Below are 16709 nucleotides of genomic sequence, written 5' to 3' on the forward strand. Positions count from 1 at the left end.
GACCGCCAAGACTTCGCAGAGGATCCAAGCATCCCTACCAGCTCGGAAGAGTCATGTTTCCTGCTCAGAGCTGACCCAGCGAGACAGCAGAGACAACTGAGGCAAAGCCATCCATGTCCGGGCTGCCGAGGAAACCATCCGCGACCTAAGTGGCCAAAGTATTTGAATTTTGGTACTGCCCATGGGGTTTTCATGGTAAAGTTACTGGAGTGGATTGCCATTTCCTTCTCCAATGGATCATGCTGTATCAGAGCTTTCTGCTATGACCTGTCCATCTTGGGTGGCCTTGCACTGCACAGCTCATAGCTTCATTGACCTATGCAGGCCATGACAAGGCAGTAATGCAGGAAGAGAAATTGCATCTCATCTTGACACAAAAATGACAGTATATTCAAAAGCGTTTAAAAGGTTGCAAATAAGCTTAAAGCCCTTAAACGGGATGGATTTCAATCCCCTGCCTGCAATTCCGCTTTATATTCCATTAGAAAATGCAGTTGTCAGGAGATGAGCAATGATGTTGCATTGGGGTGTGTTAAGAATTTTCTATAAGGGAATGTTTATCAACTCTAGCAACTTTTAAGTGTGTGGATTTCAACTTCGTAGTTGAAGTCGAAGGTCTTAGACCTAGTGGGCTAAGGCAGTGTTTTTCAACCAGTGTGCCGCGAGACATGGTCAGGTGTGCCACGAAGCTCAGCAAGGGAGAGAAAGAAAGCAAGAGAGAGAGAAAGAGAGAGAGAAAGAGAAAGAGAGAGAAAGAAAGCAAGAGAGAGAGAGAAAGAAAGCAAGAGAGAGAGAAAGAGAGAAAGAAAGAAAGCAAGAGAGAGAGAGAGAGAGAAAGAAAGACAGGGAAGGAGGGAGATAGAAAGAGAGCAAAAAAGAGAGGAAGGAAGGAAGAGAGAAAGAGAGATGGAGAGAGAGAGGAAGGAAGGGAAAGAGAGAAAGAGGGAGAGAAATAGAGCGAAAGGGAGGTAGAGAGAGAGAGAGAGAGAAGTTTTTTGTCCAAACTTTTTTAGCCCCCCCCCACTCCCCCCCTGCTCAATGTGCCCCATGATTTTGTATATGTAAAAAATGTGCCGCAGCTCAAAAAAGGTTGAAAATCACTGGGCTAAGGCACCACCAGGCTAGAAACCAGGAGACTGCGCCTCAAGTTTGGGTGACTTTATGCCACATTTTTCCCTCAGTCTCTCAGCTTGTGACTTCTTTCTCATCTTATAAGGTTGTCGTTGTGAGGAAAAGAGCAGGAAGGAATAGTAGAAATGCCGAGTTGCCAAGGAGGTCTGGCAAGGACGAAGATGTATTTATTTTATTTATTTGTCAGATATGTATAGGATAGTAGTTTGAATAAACATTAGTAAAATAAAAGAGGGCAATAAAACAGTAGAACAGGGACGGTAGGGACAGTGGTGCGCTTATGTATGCCCCTTACAAACCAATTAAAAACGGGGAGAGATCGACTGTAGACAGTCTTAGTCTACAGTCTCTTGATCGACTTATTTAAAATGCTATCGCTGCTTCCCTCCCTCACTTGACGCCTCAGGTCGAACACGCACTTGTTTCGCCGAGAGCGAAAGTGGACGAAAAAAGCCGTCTCCCTTATTTTTTTAAACAACGGATCTCCTTCCCCGAGGATGCTGGGAAAGCAAATACATCCGCGTTCTTTTTTGGATCCGCCCCCCACCCCTCGGTGATCGGCTGGTCGAACTCGCTTCTGCTTTCCCGGCGTGCCTTGCGTCACTCCCCCGTGATTGTTGCTCTGTCACGGTCGCCGCCGCCGGTGCGTGGAAGACAGAGCCATGAAGCAGGAAGGCGGATCGAGACGCCGCGCCGGAGCCGAAAAGGCCAAGTTACCCCCCACCGAGACCCAGCAACCGCCCCCTCCTGCAGCCGATGTGGAAATGTCGGAGGAGACGCCTCCGGCCGAACCTGCCTCGGCGGAGAAATCGCAGCGCGAGCTCGACGCCATCACACTCGAAGGTGGAGAAGACGGGGAGGGAAAGCGGCGGGGTGTGTGTGTGCAGAGTAGCATCGTCCGTGAACGAGGTGGAGCGGCAGCGATCGGAGAAATGGAAAGGGGCGGGGCCTGGAATGTGCCCCCCCCGGTCCCCCTCCCGGTCGCCATTTCCATCGTGGTTAGGGCTGGTGGGGGTGCTGGGGCTCCAGTTGGTCGGGTTTTGGGGGTGGAATTGTGGTTTGGAAAGCAGGGTTAATATAAAGTGGGAGTGTTTCTTTGGGGGGGAAATAAATTTTAGAAGCCTTTTACAGAAGCGTTTGGAGAAGGGAGCCTAATTTGGGAAGGATGTAATGCACTCATAAGTATAAGCCATAATTCTTCATGGCTTGCTTAATCCACTTGCTTTGGGTGACACGGGAGGCGTTACTGCTTGACTTAGTTCCTCGAGTTGAAAGCTAGTGACGTTGGGTTTTTCTGGGGTTACCAGATCTGCCTTAGGAAAATCTGCATCTGTTTTCTTCACATGGCTTTTACATTTGTGTAAACCTGCTGAAACTTTATAAATGTTGGAGTCTTTGTTACTGACCAGCTTAGTAACATATTCTATTTTAATGGAGATGACTTTCTTATTGGGATAGTAAACTTTAGTAGATGGTTCACAAAATGAAAATTTAAAAAATAGATACATAATAAAATCAAAATAGGCCAAAAGTGATAAAAATGCAAGAAGCACAAGCAATTGTATTTTTTTTTAAAGTAATGATTAAAATTTTGTAAAAGTGGAAAATATTTTATTTTGATACCAGAATATGGATACTAGGTAAATATCTCTGGAAAAATATTCCACAGTTAAGGTCCAATTCCTGAAAATTTGTTTCATATCAAATTAATCTGCAATAGTGCCAGCATTCAGTTTTCATCATCCACAGATAACTCACGGAGCTCCCACACTTCAAAATAATGTTGACTTTTGCCCATTTTTATTTTATTATTTTTCATCTAACAATGGAGGTAAAAAGTCTTCAAATTAACCTGTAGCAATACATTAACTAATTGCCAGTGTAAAGCCTTACAGCAGTCTGGTTGGGAAGTTCTGGCAGTCCACACATCTTAAAGTGTGGACTGACAGAATGAGATTGACAATACTGGTTTATAAGATACTGAAATCTTCATTATAACCCAGAAACCAGTATTCACCATGGCTTAATTCACAGTTGCTGCAAACATTTTTCCATATTCTAAACAGTTTTGATAGGAATTTGAGTAAGTTTGCTAGTAAGTTTAAAATAGCAGCAGAATTATTGCTTAGAATCCAAAACAATACATGATAAAACAGTAGAACATTGTTATATTTTAGTCACTTTGCGTAAGTTTTGTTATATGAAAAGTAACTTGCTGTAATCAGTGGTGGGCATTTCCTACTATGCCACACTATAATGTTAAGTCATCTTTATTGAGCTTTGTTTATTATCCATTGCAGACATCAAAGAACATGTGAAGCAACTTGAGAAAGCCGTATTAGGGAAGGAACCCCGTTATGTCCTGCGTGCCCTCAGAGCTTTGCCCTCCACTTCCCGTCGCCTCAACCCCAATGTGCTCCAAAAAGCCATTAATGGCTTTTTTACATCTAACAGTGCTGTGCGGGACTTCCTCATCAGCTTCCTGGAGGAGGCAAGTTCAGAGGAGGTTGAGGTGGGAGATAGGCTGAGTATTCCCATTGAATTTTAGGGGAATTGGCATGTATTTTTTCTGATTTTCAGGCCCAAAAAACTAACAACATGTGAAGTTACTTCTGAATAGTTTCTTTACTGTTGTTCACTAAGAAATAATATCTTGTCAGACTTAAGACAACTACCTGTAATAACTAATACTTTCTGAAATCCAAGGAAGGGCTCCATCTTGTTCTCCTTCCCATCAGATATTTCCCTCCTGCTACTCACATTCCACCAGACTGAAACATTTAAGTATAATATAAATGTTGAATTATGGAAGTGGGAAAGATTATCTTAAGCCATAGGTGAATTGGCTTTTATGAGAAAGGAAGTAAAATGTCATATATTTTTTTCCTTTCCCCCGCCCCTTCTCTCTCTCTTTCTTTTTTATTACTCTAAAGCCTATGGACACAGAAGTGGAGCTTCAGTTCCGACCACGTACAGGGAAGGCAGCTTCCACTCCTCTTTTGCCGGAAGTAGAAACATATCTTCAATTACTCCTGGTCATCTATTTGATGAATAGCAAACGTTATCAAGAGGTATTGGACTGACATTCCATATGTGTTGTTTCCTAATTGAAAACCAAGGCCTGCCAGAGATAAGACAGACTTAGAGAGTGGAAGAAAGAGCAGGAATTAAAAAAGGAGAATTAAGTGTTATCTAATACTTGCATATTTAGTCAACGGTATATATAGAAGAGTGTATGGCTCTGAGTGAATGTATTAGCAAGGGATAAGTGTATCCATTACAGAGATATAACATCTCTTGAAGATTTTAAGCCATAAAACTGGATCAGGTTTATAATCAAATAACTAGTAATAATTTTGCAGAATTGTCTTTGATACTAGTCCCATCCCTTACTTGTTGGGTTTTACTACATTTCTTCATTCAACATGCAAACTGCATTTCCCCCAAAGCTGATGTGAGTGAATTTTGCTTGTATATGTTCATAGATCCTCATGTCCAAATGAATACATTATTATTATTTTTGATTTATGTATTTATTTATTTATTTATTACCACCTGGTAGAAAGTATAAGAGTTGATCCATACTTAATGATATTATGTAAACCTCTTTTTTTTTTTGGAACTTAAATGCTTTTTACATTACTTTCTTTCTTCAGGCCCAGAAAGTTTCAGATGATTTGATGCAAAAAATAAGCCCTCAAAATCGCCGTGCCCTTGATCTAGTGGTGGCCAAATGTTACTATTACCATGCTCGTATCTATGAGTTCTTGAATAAATTGGATGTGGTCAGGAGGTAAAATTGGAAGCATCTGAATGTTACCATCATCTCTCCCTCCCTCCAACTCCTTTGCACTTTCTTGATGTCTTAACCTCTCTCCATTTCTTTTCCTTTTAAAGTTTCCTTCATGCTCGTTTAAGGACAGCAACACTCCGGCATGATGCTGATGGGCAGGCTACTCTGCTAAATTTGCTGCTCAGGAACTACCTTCATTATGACCTTTATGATCAGGCAGAAAAGTTGGTCTCCAAATCAGTGTTCCCCGAGCAGGCAAACAATAATGAGTGGGCCAGGTACCTCTACTATACTGGTAAGAGGAAATAGCTGCTCATTTTTATATCAAATACCATACTTTGTGCTTATTTATAATTACAAGTGTGCTTATTTGTTGTTTTGGGCCATGAAAGCAAAACAGAATGACTTACATGTACCGTATTTTTCGCTCTATAAGACGCACCTGCTGATAAGACGCACATAGATTTTAGAGGAGGAAAATAGAACAAAAATATTTTGAGCCAAAAAGTAGCTATCACACATGAGCAAGTTCTTGCATCCATAATTCTATCCTTTCTATGTCTTCCTCCCTCTTTCCTCCCTCCCACTTTCCTTTCTATCTCTCCCTCCCTCTTTCCTTTCTATCTCTCCCTCCTTCTTTCCTTTCTATCTCTCCCTCCCTCTTTCCTTTCTATCTTTCTTTCCCCCTGCCTTTCTCCAAGCCCTTCCTTTTCCCTCTCCCTAACTACCCCCTTCTCCCTCCTTTCTATCTCTCCCTCCCCCTTTCTCTCTCCCTTCCTTCATCTTTCATTCCCTCTCTCTCCATCCCTCTTCCTTTCTCTCTTCCTTCCTCCCTCTTTTTTGTTCTTTCTCTCTCCCTCCTTCCCTCCCTCTATGTCTTTCCCTCCCCCTTCTTCCCCCCTCTCTTTCTCTTTCTCTTGCTTTCTTTCCCTGTCTTTCTCTCTTGCTTACTTTCTCGCTTTCTTTCTCATTCTTTCTCCCCTCCTTTCTTTCTCTCTCTCTTTCTCTCTCGTTCACCATGCCGGCAACAGAGAGAAAAACAGAGAGAGAGAGAGGGAGAGAGAGTGGAGGGCGCCGTTGTCTTCGCCTCTGCCCGGCAGCTCTGCAGCGAAGAGGAAACAGTCGCGCACCGCCTCCCGGGAGCCCGGCCGACTTTTGGAGCCGTTTTGTTTTCGGCCGAGCAGAGGCAGCGCGCGGGGGCGAAGACACGGTGCCCGGCCACGCTCCGCCTCACGGGAGCCCAGCTGAAAACAAAACGGCTCCAAAAATCGGCTGGGCTCCTGGGAGGCAGAGCGTGGCCGGGCACCGTGTCTTCGCCTCCGTGTGGCTCTGCAGCGAAGAGGAAACAGTTGCGCACCGCCTCCCGGGAGCCCGGCCGACTTTTGGAGGCGAAGACACGGTGAACGGTGCTTCGAGACCTCCCCGCCTCCTGAAACGATTCCCGTAGCCTTCCCAAAGGCTCGGAACCGCCAACGCTCCTCCGGTGCTGCTCCGCCTCCTAAACCTGCGCGGTGGAGGCGTCCCCCGGCCCAGGCGCGGCTCTCTTCGGGGTTGGGAAGAGGAGAGGCGGTGACAGAGACGGCGGTCTCCAGATGAGTATATCGCCGCCCCCCCCCTCTGCTCCAGCGCCTCCCCCCCCACTCCCTGCCTGCATCTTCGCTCCATAAGACGTGGCTGATTTTTCATCCTACTTTGGGAGGAAAAAAACTGCGTCTTATGGAGCGAAAAATACGGTATTAATTTATCATTAGTAAAAACAAAACAAATTACGTAAACTAAGATTTTTCTGTTCTCTTCTTGAAGAATAGAATGCCCTCCTTCATCATCCATATATGCTCACTCTTATTTTTTTAACTAAGAATTAGAAACACTATTTAAAGCTATAATTGTTACGATGTTTAATAGATTATAAGTGCCACACTTTTCTGCTATTGATAGAGATACCCATATTACTTTTGGATTTCTTTCAAGCAATATTGGGTTTAAGAGTACATAACTGTGAAGGGAACAATGATTTTGGAGTGTTTACTTTCCAATTTCTTTTTGTAAAATCTAAGAATTTATATTTGCTCAGTAGTTTCTCTGGACTAATTACTATAATGGTGTCTTGTGAGTTAATTTCTTTAATTAAACAGATTCAATTATTTTAAAAAATCTTTTCCAAGTAAGTAATTTGCCTTGAATGAAATAATAAGAATAAAAAGCAACAAAGAAAAACTAAAATTTCTTATATATATATATTAGAATTTTTAGTTTTTCTTTGTTGCTTTTTATATATGCTATACAGAGGCACTTGTCTATTCTTCTGGAAAAAAAACAGTTCAGTTGTTGGATTAAAATCTTCTGAACTCCAGTGAACACACATGAGTATTAAACAAAAACATGAGAAAATAAATTCCAAACATCTCTTTGGCACATAAAAATAGGAAACGTTGTCAAGATAAGGTGGTCTTGAGTCCTCCATTATGTGATGCCATAATTGATTCATTGGAGTGAATCATGTAAAATGAACATGAAGATGCCCTGCTTTTGCCCATTCGTTTGATAATTGAATGCATTGGTTATTAAGTGCATGATACCTCATGGTGCGTAAGGCTACCAGGGGCTTAGTAATGGAACAGGCCACCTACTTAAGATCACCCATGGCCTCCACCGATCCACTGAGATACCTCATGCTCTCCAGAATTGCTTCTCTCCTACCGTACCAGATCTCCACTGATCTAGCAAGCTGTCTCCACTCCAGCCTCTCTGCCGCAGTTTCTTTGCTTGTTCCCAGTGTTCCAAAGCAGAGCGGTGAGGGCAGAGGGAGAGTAGAATGAGCACACCCTGCTTGGCTTCTCTGATTCACCGAAGCTGCCCACCACTTGAGAAGTGGCGGGCAGCTTCGGTGAGTCTATCCCAAAGGCTTCCAGTCTTGGCCTGGAAAAATTTGCACATTGACAGGAGGCTTTGGGGCAGCGAAATTATATTGCTTGCAAATAATTTTTGTGCAAAGATTGGAAGCTACTGGGCAGCACAATTTCACACGGTTTCAGGCACCTGTTTCCAGTTTTTGTGCAGAAAAGTGTTTGCAAGCTGATGGGATGCTTTGAGACAGTGTGATTTCACCATAATCTCGCATGAAAATTCAGAGGTACAGCTATTGAAATGTATAATAATAACAGTGCCTCCTCATTTGCCTCAAGCTATACTCAAGCAGAATTTATTGTGTTAAAATGTTCCCTAGAATTATTACAGCAAAGCTGTTCTGATCCAGCTTCCTGACAGAAACACAGCACAATACAGCATCTATCCAAATAAAAGATAGACCAGTCTTTTCTGTTCAAGGTTGTTAAATTAGTCTTTTTTAATAGTTGGCAATAGTCCAAGCAAAAGAACACAAGTCTGATAGAGTCTTTCAGATAATAGCAGATAATGCACATAAACCTTAATGTTTTTGGTAAAACGCCCAGAAACTATTTGCAGGCAACTTGACAGTTTAAAAAAGGAGCAGAACAGATGTTTGACTTCAAAAACAAGGTCTTGAAATGAACGAAGTTGCTTCCTGAAAATTCCTCAGTTGTTTTCATAACTTAAATAGGCTGAGGGAGTGCCAATTATCCACAAGCCTTACTCCCAAGTAGTGCTCCTCAGGGACCATTCCTGCCTTTTGGCAGCTCTGCGCACATGCGCATTGAGAACAGGCTCCTCTCCTTCTTCACTCCCTAGCAGCCTTTGGAGGTTCTGAAGGCCGTGGCTGAATCCCTGCCTCTGGCACCAAGCCTTTTCCAGCCTCCTTGCTGTCTGACTCTGGTACCAGCTGCATAGGCCACTGGCGAATCTCAACACTAGTCTCCTCACTGTCCAAATCTGCTGTCAGCTGCACTGGCCAACCAAACCAAATCAAAAAATTTGATTGAATATTTTTCCTTGAGGAAATATTGTTGACTTCTTTTTTCTAGTTTAGTAATCCAATACAAATTCACATCACAAAGGGAAGAAGAGAAATTAACATCTCAAAGTAGCCTTATTGGGAACATTTGCCTTAATCTTTCTTAGCACTAGGTTTTTTCCTCCCCTTCCAGGCCGTATCAAAGCCATCCAATTGGAATATTCTGAAGCTCGGAGGACTATGACAAATGCACTGCGGAAAGCACCTCAGCATACAGCTGTTGGCTTCAAACAGACAGTGAGAGCTTTTTCCTCCATAGGTGCTGGGGCTTGGGGATGCATGCATTCTGTGGCTAATCACTGGACAACTGCTGTGTTATTGTATCCCTGATTTAGGTTCATAAGTTGCTGATTGTGGTGGAATTGCTACTAGGTGAGATTCCAGATAGACTACAGTTTCGACAGCCATCTCTGAAAAGATCTCTCATGCCCTACTTCCTTTTGACACAGGGTAAATATTATTGAACGTCTTATTTAACAATTCTTTGAAAATATGTTAGGGCTCTTGGCTTTTAGTTGAGTACATTTTTAAAAATTGGAGTGTAAGCAGAAAAATATAAAACTTTTGAGTTCCTGGTGGAGGAGTTCACAGCAGGTGTAGGTAAACTTGCTCAGATGCCTCCGGAATCACAGAAATTCATGCTAAGTGGCCAGTAGTCACAATTGTTACTAATGGTACATTTGTCTAGTTTCTGGATCTTAAAATTACTTGCTTTTCATTGTTACGGGCAATTGGAAATTAGCAGACTGCAATAGAGTCCAAAAGAGAGGAAGCCTTGTTCCAGCTGCTGTAAGTGATTCTATACACACTATGGAAAAAATGATGAAGTATATATGAAGTGTTGATTGTATTATATACAGTGTTCCCTCACTTTTTGCGGGGGATGCGTTCCGAGACCGCCCGCGAAAGTCGAATTTGCGTGAAGTAGAGATGCGGAAGTAAATACACTATTTTTGGCTATGAACAGTATCACAAACCTTCCCTTAACACTTTAAACCCCTAAATTGCAATTTTCCATTCCCTTAGCAACCATTTAGATTATTACTCACCATGTTTATTTATTAAAGTTTATTAAAGTTTATGCCAAACCAATTGCGATTTTAAAAACTGTTGTGATTGTCTGCTACAATCAAATGTATGTGATTATTCTCTCGAGGTTTCTCATAATTATAAATATTCATTACTTTGCTTATATGCAGTGTGTGAACTTGAGATAAAAGGTCAGGTATTAAATCACAGACTAAAGGAACATCAAGAACAAGTGTACACACATCCAGGTTCCTAAACCCTTCACGTGTTTCATACAGCTCTTCAACTTAATCCTTTCTTGTATTCTTTTGACAGCTGTTCGAACAGGAAATCTGGCCAAGTTCAACCAGGTTCTTGATCAGTTTAGTGATAAATTCCAAACAGATGGAACATACACCCTCATCATCCGGCTGAGACATAATGTGATTAAAACAGGTAAGAGACCACTAATTCCTTGTCATTTTCCTTAACATAGATGTTAAAATTCTACCTAGGAAATCCATCTGCTAATGACATGATCTTCTCATTTTGCTTTCTTATCTTTCTGAAGAGGATCTTGGGACTGAACTAATTCCTGCTTTTATGAATGCCCCCTTTAAATAGAAAACATTTGTCTTTTCTTTTTTGACATTTGTGCTCCTATATCTATCTAACTATTGGGGGAGATAGAGATAGAGATACATGGAGAGAGAAACATTGGTTTTCTTTTACCTCTTAATGCAGGTGTTCGCATGATCAGCCTTTCGTATTCACGTATCTCCTTAGCTGATATAGCTCAGAAGTTGCAATTAGATAGCCCAGAGGATGCTGAATTCATTGTTGCCAAGGTAAGGAACTGTACAGTTTACAACCTTCTTTCAGACATCCTAAGCAATTGGATTGTACTTGAAAGTCAATCTTTGTGATAAGAGAAATTGGCTTTAGTTATTTGGAAAATTCCAAAAAATAGTATTCAAAATCCACAGCTGATTGCTTTAAGTTTTAATACTTGGCATTGCATTATGTTTTTGGCATTAATATCATAGAATTCAATAATATTTCTTCCTTTCCATTAGCAGACCACATAAATTTTCTCAAACAAGCTGTGAAAAGCTTTCTCTGATAATTCCTTGCCTTGCTCATCTAAGTTGCTATTGCTAACAATTATTATGCCTTGATTCCCAGGCTATTCGGGATGGTGTGATTGAAGCTAGCATTAACCATGAGAAAGGATATGTCCAGTCAAAGGAGATGACTGACATTTATTCCACCCGAGAGCCTCAACTTGCCTTCCACCAACGTATTTCTTTCTGCCTCGACATTCACAATATGTCTGTCAAGGTAAGGCAAGGATGGTCAGTGTTTAAGGACACACTTCAGCCTCCTAGTTATCCAGTGATGGCATCACCTAAAGGAGAAGCATACATTTTTCTCACACATTTGGGGGTGGACTTTTGGAGCATCAGGGATGGTAGTCTCTCAGAAGCAGGCTGCCCCCACACCACAAAAGATTTTTTTTAAAAAACCACAACATTTAGAATTTGGTTATTTTGCTGCAAAAGCAGTTTAGGGTGTCAAGGAACCGCCTGCAAGCTATATAAGATAAAAGATGAAATATGCATCAGAATTCCACAAGGGGGCTTCTGAATGTCTAATAATGTCTGAACAAGAAGGGAGATTTGATTCTCCAGTTAATATTATCAGTAGTTTGTCAAACATCAATGCTTAAAGTGCTTTAAGATCTCTAAAGACCTATGTAAGTATTAAGGGATTTTTTTTTTCAGATGTGGGGAAGGCAGGGAATTCTCAAATTCTGGGAAGAAATTATGGCAGGGAATTCAATTCCTGTCACTAAAGACAAAGTAAGGAGATATATGTAAGATTTAACCACCTGTTTCAAGTGGAAGTCTTAGAACATTTTCTCTGTGAATTGTTCTTTTATGGCTTTGCCTCTGCTATTGAAGAGGAATATGTGGAATCTTCCTGTAAGCTTTCTTTTTGAAATTTACCTGTACCTTACTGATGTTTGCTCTTTTCATGTCCCCCATTTCTAGGCTATGAGATTCCCTCCCAAGTCTTATAATAAGGATTTGGAGTCTGCAGAGGTAGGTTTCCTGTTAATCACACAGAAAAGCTCCTTATTTGGGGCATTGTTTTGCATAAGATTAGGATTGGCAGTCCTAATGAACTAGGTCCTATTGATTTTGCATAATGGTTTCTTAGATTTCTTATCATAAAATTGCTGAAATTGTGTAAGATTTAAATACAGAATGGTTTGCTGTAATATATTAAACTTGAGTTGTGAGATTTCTAACTTTTTTTAAGATTACTGTTTAATTCTGATATAATCTAGAGTAGTGATGTCTAACCTTTTTCTCGTCGTGTGCCAAAAGCATGTGTGCATGCAGCAGCATGCAAACGCGTGCCGGCACCCATAATGCAATGTGTGCACAACAACCCCCACACTCCCTCTTCCCCCACGCATGCACGGACAACCAGCATGCTCCCCTATGCATCCTTCGAAGGGCCTCTGTTTCCCAGAGGAGGCCATTTTTGCCCTTTTGCAAGCTCTGGAGATAACAAAAAATGAACTTCTTGAAAGTTCCAGAAGTCTTGAAATGGACCCTCCTGGAAGCTCAAGGAAAACCTCCGGAGCCCTCACATACCTGGCAAATACTCAAAAATAGCTGGCTAGCAGGAGGCACATGTGCATGCATGATGGAATTGAGCTGGGCGACAGGTTGCATACCCCCAGAGGGTGTTCTGCAAGCCTCCTTGGCATGCATGCCATAGGTTTGCTATCATGGATCTAAATCAATATTTCCCATCCTTGATCATTTTAAGATCCCTGAAGTTCTCAACCTGCGTGGCTGGCTGGCAAATTTTGGGAGTTGAAGACTACACATCTTCAGTTGGCCAAGATTGAGAAACAGTTATTTAGAAGTGTGTGTGTATATGTATCAGCCATTTCTGGTCAAATACAGTGATCCCCCGGTTATTGCGTCCCCAACCATTGCGAACAGGGTAATTTGCGAATTTTGAACCCGGAAGTCAAAATACCATCTACGCATGCGTGCCCTTTTTTTCTATGGGCACGCATGCGTAGATGGTGCCCGGCAGATCAGCTGCTGGGCGGATTCCCTGGGTCTTCCCCCTCTTGCTGGCATCAAGGAGTTTCCCCACCGCCCACGCAAACTCCTCGCTGCCGCTCGCCCGCCCTTCGCCCGCCCACGCCGTTCGCTCCCCGTCTTGCTGGCGGGAGGGCGAGAAGCCCTCCCCAGCACCCGCTCGCCCGCCCTTCGCCCTGGCCGCTTCTTCCCAGGGGAGAAATTCCAGCCCCCACCTGGTCCCGCCCGATCCTCCTCCCTGAGGCAACTCGCCCTCCCATGGCCGCTTCCTCCACCCTCCATCGCAAGCCCTCGCCACCGCAGCCAACGCGCGCTGCGATCTTCAAGCCCGGCTCCTCTCGGCCCAGCATCCCGGGCCAAGCAGCTGCCTTCCGTGACTGAGCCTGGCTCGCCCGGAAGATCGTAGCGCGCGTTGGCTGCAGCGGCGGAGACATTGCTGCCGGCTTGACTTCCCTCGCCGCTGCAGCCAACGCGCGCTACGATCTTCCGGCCCAGCCAGGCTCAGCGGATCAAGGCCGGCTCCTCTCGGCCCAGCATCCCGGGCCAAGCGGCTGCCTTCCGTCACTGAGCCTGGCTCGCCCGGAAGATCGTAGCGCGCGTTGGCTGCAGCGGCGAGGGAAGTCAATCCGGCAGCAATGTCTCCGCCGCTGCAGCCAACGCGCGCTACGATCTTCCGGGCGAGCCAGGCTCAGTCACGGAAGGCAGCATCTTGGCCCGGGATGCTGGGCCGAGAGGAGCCGGGCTTGAAGATCGCAGCGCGCGTTGGCTGCAGCGGCGGAGACATTGCTGCCGGCTTGACTTCCCTCGCCGCTGCAGCCAACGCGCGCTACGATCTTCCGGCCCAGCCAGGCTCAGCGGATCAAGGCCGGCTCCTCTCGGCCCAGCATCCCGGGCCAAGCGGCTGCCTTCCGTCACTGAGCCTGGCTCGCCCGGAAGATCGTAGCGCGTGTTGGCTGCAGCGGCGAGGGAAGCCAAGCAGGCGCGCTGTTCTCCGCTGACTCCTAAAGCGGGGAAGTTCGCCAGGAGTCAGCGGAGAACGGCGCAACTGTTTTAAAACGATCGGAGCTTTCCAATGAGTCCCGAAGACAAACGGCAAACTTCCGCGTTTGTCTTCGGGACTCATTGGAAAGCCGCGGGGGTGTTTTAAAACATCCCAGCCGACATGGGGGGCTTGCTAGCACCCCCCCAAACCCGGGTTGGGGGTTCGGGGGGTGCTAGCGAGCCCCCCATGTCGGCGGCCGCGCCGCCCCCCAATCTTCGGCTCCTCGCTAGCGCTGCGGAAGTTAAAAACACCATCTGCACATGCGCAGATGGTGTTTTTACTTCCGCAGCGCTACTTCGCGAAAACCCGCTCATTGCGGGGGGTCCTGGAACGGAACCCTCGCAACGAGCGGGGGATCACTGTATTTCAAATATATTTGAAATTCAATTCTCTCTGCAGTATGTCGGCCATATGAGCAACTTTGAAAGGTTGCATCTTCTAATGGACCTTGTTAAAAGCTTAAATACAAATTGCACCGAAATTTGGATTTGCTGTGTAGCAAATAAATGGCATTGGATCATACTGTGACCTTTGTTTCACAGGAGCGCCGGGAGCGTGAGCAGCAGGATCTAGAATTTGCCAAGGAAATGGCGGAAGATGATGATGACGGTTTCCCTTGATGCTCTTTATGGAGATGGCATATTTGTTTGCAACAGTTTTTGTTTGTTTTGTTTTTGTTTTCCAATGCAAAATTTTATTGTCTGAAAATCAGAACTTGCCTTCTTTCCATATTCTGCATGTTGGGGGCGGTACAAATATATATATATATATATACATCCTCTAGCTGCTATAAGAAGACCACCCAGGACTCCAGATTAAAGGATTAGTCCTTGCTTCTGAACTAAAGATCACTCTGGTTTTCAGTCCTAAATGGGCCAGACTAATCCAGTGTTGTCTTCACTAGAGTTCTACTCCCACTGGCAAAGTAATATCAGTGACAGATCTTTGTCAAGTTTTGTTTAGTACTTTTAAATAAAAGTTTGAGGAAAATAAAATGCTTCTTAAATGGAACTTATGTTTACTCAGATCTTACAGAAGAGTCACTGGCAATATAGGAATTCAGATGATTTCTTTTTTCTCTGATTGATATTGGCATGCCTAAAAATAATATCCTACTTGATAAGAAATCATAAATGTTACAGGCAGAGGAATACAGTCTTGAGCACCAATTAGTGAAAGAAAACATGATTTTAAAAATAAATATAGAAATTAGACATTTTTCTTGCATTTCTCTAGCTTTGCTGTCTTGAATAATTGCAGTTTGATTGGCAGATAACCCATTTAATGAAGTATTTTCTTAAGCATGTGGAGATAAAAAAGAAATATATCAAAATAATAATGGCAAGAAACCAAAGGAAATATAAGCAGAGAGCTACCATGGCTTGTAAAATTATTGCAAGATATTTTACTCAAGGACAAATTAATTTCTTCCAGGAGGAATCTGACTGGCAGATGACCCATCTAGTGAAATATCTTAATAAGCATGTGGCAGATAATAGGCAAAAAACCCCAAAAGATTTTGAAAGGTTGAGACATTTATAGCAATCTTGGTTAGGATCAGCTTCAATGATCAACATTCATTTGTTCTTTCATTCAAAATATTACTCAAAATAAATGACTGTTTTAAATGGCACCAATTGCAATATCAAAGAAAATATTACAAGGATAACAAAAGTCCCCTCTTTGTTTTTATACTTCCAACATTCATTTGATATACCTTTCTACATCTCAGATAATTTATCTGGTGTTAAATACCAACAATATATCATCTTATAAAATTTGTCTTTTAGATTATAATTGAATGTGAGTTTTAAACCCTTCATCCACATATTTTCCCATTGTTCAAGCAAAGTCCCTTGCCCATTGAATCATACAATGTTTTACATGTTCATTTTCCAAATTCAATTTCAATAACATTTTATAGATCTGAGCAATAATATTTTCATCATTGCCACATAATGAAATTTCCTATTCATTTTTAACAAAGTCAAATCCAGTTTTTTTAATCCAGTTTAAACCTTTCTTTCAATTGTTGATAGGTAAACCAAGGGCAAACAACCACCTGATTCCAATTCTTCCCTTGGCTTTAATATTGGCTCATTTGAGTTGAAAGATAAAATTTTATTTCATTTTCTTGTGAAGATGCGATAACTCAGATTAACCCAATCGCTCCTGAACTTGGGTAGAAGTAGTACTTCTTCTTCAGCATGTTATGATGAAGTGTGGCAGCTGGATTGGGAGCATGGGTGGGTTCCACTTCATCACTGATTAGCATCACAACATTTTGCCTCATGCAATTTCACTTCCACGCATGCTCAGAAGATGGATTCAGCCCGAAACACAGCTGTGCTTCGGGCAAAGAAATAAAGGCCAGTTTTAACCCCGGGGGTAGGCGGGAGGGCTTTTTTCAAAGCAGAGAATGAGGAGAAGCTTTCCAAACACAGGAAAATAAAGTGAAAACGAAGAAAAAAGATGGAGGCACACATGGACCAACACGAACAGTACCAGATCTGGGGTGCCAATGTTACATCTATAGCAGGTCACTAACGGTTCAGGCAATCTGGTCCGAACCAGGAGGAACCCAGGCCTGGTTTGGGGGAGGAGCAAGCAGGGACAGTAACAAGGCAACTTGCTCCAGACAGACATTGCCACAGGGCTCTTCCCATTGAAGCATCC

General features: G+C 43.1%; 1 protein-coding gene across 1 annotated transcript; it reads left to right on the plus strand.

The window, feature by feature from the left end:
* Nucleotides 1-1683: 1683 nt before the first annotated feature.
* Nucleotides 1684-15028, plus strand: LOC139155455 (26S proteasome non-ATPase regulatory subunit 3-like). Its single transcript, XM_070730590.1, has 12 exons — nt 1684-1974; nt 3432-3622; nt 4065-4202; nt 4788-4924; nt 5029-5219; nt 8989-9092; nt 9191-9305; nt 10200-10319; nt 10608-10711; nt 11049-11204; nt 11918-11968; nt 14576-15028. The coding sequence occupies exons 1-12, from the start codon at nt 1794-1796 to the stop codon at nt 14651-14653; spliced, it is 1566 nt and encodes a 521-aa protein (XP_070586691.1). The 5' UTR covers nt 1684-1793; the 3' UTR covers nt 14654-15028.
* Nucleotides 15029-16709: the final 1681 nt, after the last annotated feature.

The sequence above is a fragment of the Erythrolamprus reginae genome, unplaced genomic scaffold (genome assembly GCF_031021105.1).
Source record: "Erythrolamprus reginae isolate rEryReg1 unplaced genomic scaffold, rEryReg1.hap1 H_2, whole genome shotgun sequence".
Taxonomy (NCBI): domain Eukaryota; kingdom Metazoa; phylum Chordata; class Lepidosauria; order Squamata; family Dipsadidae; genus Erythrolamprus; species Erythrolamprus reginae.

Excerpts from the sequence above, each read along its gene's own strand:
- LOC139155455 (XM_070730590.1), top strand. The coding sequence starts at position 1,794 with ATGAAGCAGGAAGGCGGATCGAGACGCCGCGCCGGAGCCGAAAAGGCC. Across the intron at positions 3,623-4,064 it reads TCATCAGCTTCCTGGAGGAG|CCTATGGACACAGAAGTGGA; the intron begins GCAAGTTCAGAG and ends ATTACTCTAAAG. Across the intron at positions 9,306-10,199 it reads CTACTTCCTTTTGACACAGG|CTGTTCGAACAGGAAATCTG; the intron begins GTAAATATTATT and ends TTCTTTTGACAG.